Source organism: Hyaena hyaena, unplaced genomic scaffold, assembly GCF_003009895.1.
Source record: "Hyaena hyaena isolate Hyena2069 unplaced genomic scaffold, ASM300989v1 scaffold_2465, whole genome shotgun sequence".
NCBI lineage: Eukaryota > Metazoa > Chordata > Mammalia > Carnivora > Hyaenidae > Hyaena > Hyaena hyaena.
In genome coordinates this window covers 28876-36165 of record NW_024083096.1, presented here as the reverse complement: position 1 = coordinate 36165, position 7290 = coordinate 28876, and the positions used below count along the sequence as shown (strand labels likewise).

The following is a 7290-nucleotide window of genomic DNA, read 5'->3' as shown; positions in this document are numbered from 1 at the left end:
GAGCCCGGTTAGAAGGCTCTCTCAGTGGATTCTGCGTCTTTTTTCTCCCAATCTCTCAGGTTTTGTAAGGTTTCCAATGGCTTCAGATCTTTTCTGTGTGATGTATGGGCGCGAGTGCAAGTACGGAGCTCCTTACTTCTCCGCCATCCAGCCCTCTCTCTCCTCGTGAATATAGGTTTTAATACTTCTGCCACCTGGACATATTGTGACAGAGCCCAATCCTAAGGATTCTCATGGCCTGATGGATTCCATGGGCCTTCAGGAAGTTTGAAAGTTCACAGCAGGAGCTCTTCTGGGTTGCCTCCCTAACAATGACTCAAATCTTCACAGCTTCCTCTTCCTGAGTGTCCTTGAGAGAGCTTGACCCAAAACCTGGTTCGGTCTCAGAGACTCAAAGAGCCCCAAGAAGTCCAGGATGTGGTTGTAGATCTCCATTTTGTATTCCTTTTCAGGGGCATCATTACAGGGGTGACATGTTCAGAGATGGACTCCTGCCAAATTGACTGTGGTCAAATTCTACTCATTTACTCACCATCCATTTTGTGTTCTTTTTCAGTTGGGCTTCCCCTTCTCACATCTGTATATTTCAACCTGGCATCCATGCAAATGATGTACCTTCGAAGATATTGGGCAGTGAGTAACTTGACTCATCCTCTGAAGCTAGATCAGGTAGAGCAGGAGGCATGAAAATGCTTGGCTCCTTCCAGATGTAGCTTCTTTGAGTAATAAGGCATACAATTTAGCCAGTATGTAAAGGGGCCCTAGCAGTTGAAAGGGAAATGAACTTGTGTCCAGGGTATTTAACTGTCAATCACTTTTCTTTGCAGGATATTGCCTGGGTCAGCAGCTTTTACATCCGCCATTTTATCACATTTGGCCCTTTCTATGGTATCTTTGGAACCATACTGCTTATATATTTTGTCAAGTAAGAAAGTAAGAGTATTCTTTTATTCCCATAACCTAGATGATCTTCTTACCTTCCTTATCTGAGCTATTTGTTTTCAGCAGAAGATTGGGACACCATGCCCATTCTCTGTAACTGAGACATTAACATAAAATGGTTTTTTTAAGTTGAAATAATTAAATAAGAGTTCTTTAGAAAAAGAATTTGCCCTTTTCCTCCTACATGCTTAATTCAAATTTTCAGAATTCCATTGGATCCTGAAGCCCTTTAGAAGTGGAATCCAGATGGATACTGTAATCCTTGGTAAAAATAATGGAAGGAAAAATATTTTTAATGTTATTTTACGGGTAGAGATTTTCTCAAAACCAAAATGACTTCAACTAAATAGCTCTCTTCGACTTCCCAATGTATTCCTTCCCCATTCTTTCACATTATATTTCTAAACCCTACATAATAACAAGGATACTGACAACTAATATGCATCCCACACTTCTATTAAGGATTAACCTGCATTATCTTACCTTATTTGATATAATCCTTGCACTTCCCTGTAATGTAGGTTGCATCATCTTCATTAATCTCAGAGAGATTGAATCATTTATCAAAGTTATAGAGCAAGTAAGGGCCAGTGGCAGTACTTGAGCCAAGTTCTATCTGATGGCAAAGCCAAGGCTGTCAGTCACTTTGCATATGCCCTAGGTATCCTTTGATCCTTGTACCAATGTTGCAGAAAACTTTGGGGCCTCTGCACTCATACTGCTGCAGTATGGTCTTCTGCAGTGTGGAGCTGCAAGGCTGGGCTTGTGACCAGAAACCCAGTGTGTCATCCCTACATATAAAGGGTCTCCAAAGAGAAAAATAAATGACCTTCATTTTATAGGAATCCTTGATTCCCTTTCCTTTCCTCCAGATCTCAACCAGATCCAATAGCAGTTGTGCAAACCCAGTGATGGGAACTGAAACACTCCCAAGGAATCATCACTGTCTCCTTTTATTTTCTGAAAGGTTTCTTGAAAGTCCTTGGGTAACACTTGTTACCCAAATGAGCCACATACCAATGAAAATGAACAAAGAGGAGAACCAGGACTGGCTCAGCACTCAGGTAAAGGTGGAGATCCTGGTAGAAGATCCTTCAGCTATACTAATTTAGAGTGTGGCTACCACAGATAATAATAATGATTTCTACTTACAGAATGCTTGCTAGGAGCTAGTGGCTGTCCAGTGCTTTTCATGTAACTACACAACACAGGCACTATGATTATTACCGCTTCCTTCTCCAAGCTTATTCCCAAATTCAATGGACCATACATTAGGGCATAGAGTATTGGTTCTCAAACTTTTTGGTCACAGACTACTTTATATTCTTCAAAGTTATATTCCTATAAGTTTTTGAGAACCTCAAAGAGCTTTTTATCATGTGGGTTATATCCATTGATATTTACTGTATTTGAACTCAAAACTGAGAATTTTAAAACATTTATTTATTAATTAACTTCCAAATATCAAGAATAAAACCAATACATGTTAACCAGCAAAATGATGATGCCATCCTATGTTTAGAAGCCTCTGGAAAGAAATCCACTGTACGAGCATGAGAGATTGGAAACGAAGAGAGGCAAATGCTGTTTTCGAAGTATTCTGGGAAAGTGGATCAAGAAGATGTGGTTTATCTATACAATGGAATACTACATGGCAATGAGAAAGAATGAAATCTGGCCATGTGTAGCAACATGGGTGGACCTTGATGGTGTTATGCTGAGTGAAATGTGTCAAGCAGAGAAGGACAGATACCATATGTTTGCATGTATAGGAGGATTAGGAGGAACTTATCGGAGGACCGTGGGGGAGAAGAAGGGGAAAAATAGTTGCGGAGAGGAAGGGAGGCAAACCATGTGAGACTCTTGAAAGCTGAGAACAAACTGAGGGCTGATGAGGGCTGGTGGGAGTGGAAGGGGGGTGATGGGCAAGGAAGAGGGCAATTGTGGGGATGAGCACTGGGTGTTATATGGAAACCAACTTGACAATAAACTATGAAAAAACAAAGAAGTATTCTGGAAAGCTTTAACCTTGCAGGTCCCCTGAGAGGATCTTAGAGAACCCTAAAGTGCTCTGAAATACACTTTGAGAAACATTGACATAAAACAACCACAAAAGTAACATTCAAATGGCAACAATGCAAAATGGAATTAAACCTTAGAAAGGCATTGAGTAAAATGACATTCATAAGCGTTCTTAATCATAAATGTTTGGAGAAGCCCATGAACTCCTTCTCAGGATAATGGTTTTAAGTTCGTGAAATAAAATACATTAGATTGCAAAGGAAACTACTTAAACTGAAATGCTCTTCCATGCTCAGAAACCTCAGCTGAACAATTGAATGTCTTACTTCCCATTTAGAAGTCGTTCAAGTGTCCTCTATGCAAATGGTATTCTAACCCTTACAATCTCTACCAAAATCCTCTAATCCCACTTCCCATCTACCAGAGTCCTCATTCATGACAGTTTATCCTTCTGTATCTGACGGCTGATGGTGATTTAGCCCCCTCAAATCCCACATACTTCTTCATATCTTTTGCTTTCTATAAACTTCTTATCAAAATATCTTAGCACCTTTTTAAATTATAATCTTCTTGAGACCTGGCAAAGAGTATCTTTTATATCCCTCTTAGTTTCTTACACAAAATAGGAACTTGTTGAATGATTGACTTATTAAGGGAATAAACATCTTTTTTTTTTTTTGAGAGAGAGAGAGAGAGAAAGAGAGAGAGAGAGAGAAGGAAGAGAAAGAGAAAGAGAAAGAGAAGCAGGGCTCACCCAAAAAGAACTCATGCTCACCTGAAGTGGGGCTCAAGCTCACACAGTATGGGATTCCAACTCATGAACTGTGACATCATGACCTGAGCCAAAGTCAGATGCTTAACAACTGAGCCACCCAGGCACTTTGGGAATAAATAACCATCTTCTTTGTTTGACACTTGGGCTCACTTATATCTAATGTAAGCTTTTTCTTTGCAGGTCTTGGCCACCTGTAATGTTGAGCATTCCTTTTTCAATGATTGGTTCACTGGGCATCAGAACTTCCAGATTGAGCACCAGTAAGTGATAGAAACAGTTCACGGTAAAAGGCAAAGGCTGTCACTTATAACAACTCCCCTATACAGTCCAGGGAAAGCCCTAACCTCAGGATTTAAGATGGAAAAAGTGAATTAGAATTCTCTCAATTCTATTAGCAATGGTAAGGAAGGGAAGAAAGAAAGGAGGTGTAACAATTGTTAGTAAATGTAGGGAAATCTTGGAAAAATACCAAAGACTCAGTTTGTAGGTTCCTAAGGACTTAGGAATTGGTCACTGTTTTTTTTTTTTTTTAACATGTGGTTCATTGGCAAAATCCAAGAAAAATCATGATACTTGTTTATCCAAACTGTTTTGAAACATAATTAAGATTTAATTTTAATCCCATTCTGTATCTGCATCTTTAGAGCTGAGGCTTAAAATAATCAACAATGAAACTCTATATTTTATAGAGGTAAGTTTCTTAGGTCTTCCCTAACAATAGCCACCCACAGAGCATGCAGAGGGTTAAGAGATAAGATTAGAAGGTTTTGGCAAGATGTTTTTGAGCTTCCTGAGTAGAAGTATTGTACTTCTAGTAATAGGAGAACAAAAACTCCTTCTTTTAATCTAAGCTATATATCTCCTGTCTCTGATTCCCTAGTCTGTTTCCTACAATGCCACGCCATAATTATCACAAGGTGGCACCCTTGGTGAGGTCACTGTGTGCCCAGCATGGACTGCAGTATGTGAAAAAGCCCCTGTTGGAAGCATTTGGAGATATTGCCAGGTAATTAGCGTCTCTCAGCTCACAGCTCTCAATTCCCTCTCATTGCTAGTCCCCAGACTACTCACTGGCTTGTGAGTTATCTACCCAACAGCTCTTTGTTAAGGGGCATCTGTATGCCCAGCATGGACATGAGACCTTTCAGGGAACATCAACAATGCAATAACAGTAAATACTTCTTACCATTTACCTACTGTCTTCTAGATACTTCTTAGTGAAAATGTCTTGCGACCCTACTAAATCTCAAGCTTCTTAAAACCAGGGCTGCCTGTCATTTGTCTCCGCATCCTTCACAGAAGCTTGACATGCTTTAGAATTTATGTGCTGGAAGGGACTTTCAAATCATCTAGCCCAGGGTTGAAAACCTACATGCCATAAGGTCGAGGGACATAAGTGTGTGACTGACCAAGAGCAGAGAAGCCTGCAGGGACTGAGAATCTGTACTCAGGTTGGTGCAATCACAGCCCTCTAGAGAGTATGAGCAGCGAATGATTTGGGTTTATTAAGTTTCTCTTTCTTTTAGAATTAGGGAAAAAAATACCAGTGTCTTGAATGATGCTGACAAGGCCAGGCCTGGCCTGAACTGACCCCTGGGCAGTGCTCCAGCTTTAGACTCTCCACCACTCCCACCTTCCTTCTCTGCCCTCCAGAGACCTAGCCTCTCTGAAGTTGCTACAGAACTCCCTGCCCTTGCCATTTCCTGTCCTTTGTCCCCTTGGTTTTGTCTAGAATGTTCTTCCAGTCTGTCACCTTTCCTTATATCACCTTGTCTATTTCCATCCCCTCCCCAAGACTCTTAAATGCCTTTCTTTCATCTTGGTCTTCCCTCAACCCAAGACTCAATCTGTCACATGCTCTTGCAGCACCTGCTTCTCTTCATTTTAACATTTATCACAATCATGATTAAATAACATCATGGTTAATAAGTTACTTAATATATTTTTCCCAAGAGGGGGAAATGGGTGAGATGGACTTTGTGGAGGGCCCTTGTTGGGATGAACACTGGGTGTTGTATGTAAGTGATGAACCATGGGATTCTACCCCCAAAGCCAAGAGCAGACTTTACAGATTGTATGTTAGTCAATCTGACAATAAATTATAATATATATGTCTCCCAAGCTAGACCAGGAACTCCATATAGGTGGGACTTTTGTCTCCCCTACCCACTGCTGTATTTCCAGAACATAGAAAAACATCTTTCACATTACAAAATATGATGTGCGTAGAAAGTAGGATGAGTTGATTTAGAGGCATTCGCTTATCTTACAGAGACTCAGAGATCCTTTTTTCTTTTTAATTAATGCTAGAGAAAAGGACAGTTAATGGTTTGGGGGACAAAAGAGAATGACATGAAAGAAAAACTCAACCTCTTCCCTAAAGAAAAGGTGAACTGATCTGCTAAAACTCAATGCAGTGTATTTGACTCCCTCCACTGGGCAACAGAAAAGACGTCTTTCAGATATAGCTGATAATGGAAATACTGCCTTGAACAAAGCAAAAAAGCACATGTTCCACAGGGCAGCTCCTTTTACATTAAAGTCTCACCTACTGGTGATGTTGTTTCTCCCTCCCACAGGGCCTTGAAGAAATCTGCAGCCCTCTGGATGGATGCTTACTATGAAACAGGAAGCAGAGTGTCAACCTCGACACACATGTAGCTGGACCTCTGAGGGGGATTAGTGAATGAGGAAAAGACCTTTCCTGGTTACTTGCTGGTGCCATGGGCATACCTGGTATGTCAAGAGTGTGAATTCCAAGGACACATGATAACCCCTTCCCTGAAGATTTTCTCTGTAATTACAAAGCAATGGAAACACAAGATGGTTGGGGTGCCAAAAGGGTAATGGGATTCAAATTCTTTTATTTCTTCTATAGAATTTTGAACTTATTCCTACCATGAGACCTATTCAGATCATCTCCATCACTGGGACATATACAAGGGAACAAGGGAGTCTTACTAATGAAGCAGGTGTAGGAAGAAGAGGCCTAAAGGAGAGACCTCGGATGGACACTTGGGAAAACAGCACAACTGCTCTTAGAAGAGAATAGTGTAGTTAAGAAATTTCTGTTTAATTACAAATTTGTGATCGTTCCTTATTTAAATGTGTGAGCCTCTTTTTCTTTAAACATTGACTATAATTAACATTAAAGTCTCCTCAAATGTTTTGATCTCTACTTCAGGTTTTCATTATTATACCTGCATATGTGTAGTTAGTGTGTATATGTATTTTGCTTCCAAACTATAAAATCTCTTAAAGGAGCCCCCTGCATCCAGGCCCAAAGCAGCTGATCAAAGAGGTCAAGTTCTGTATTTAATGTTACTGGTCTTCTACTGAAGCGTATCCCTGTGTATAAGATTGATTTGCTTAATCCCTGCCCACCATCGCAGGACTACCATGCCTTATTATTGAGTAACTCTGATGAAGGAAAGAGATTTGGTTTCTGTAATGTAGACCCCAAGCTGTGTCAAGATATTTTCCCAGCTTAGCCTTAGTTCACCATGTCTTAGGACAAGAGAGTTCCAATGCTAGAAGGGTGAGTGGACACT

The 7290-nt window shown here is 40.4% G+C and overlaps 1 protein-coding gene across 1 annotated transcript; it reads left to right on the top strand.

Annotated features, from left to right (window-relative positions):
• The first annotated feature begins 570 nt into the window (after positions 1-570).
• LOC120227535 (fatty acid desaturase 2-like protein FADS2B) lies at positions 571-6762 on the top strand. The gene is made up of 6 exons (XM_039225636.1): positions 571-633; positions 828-925; positions 1910-2006; positions 3920-3999; positions 4620-4745; positions 6319-6762. The coding sequence occupies exons 1-6, from the start codon at positions 601-603 to the stop codon at positions 6398-6400; spliced, it is 516 nt and encodes a 171-aa protein (XP_039081567.1). The 5' UTR covers positions 571-600; the 3' UTR covers positions 6401-6762.
• The last annotated feature ends 528 nt before the right edge of the window (positions 6763-7290 follow it).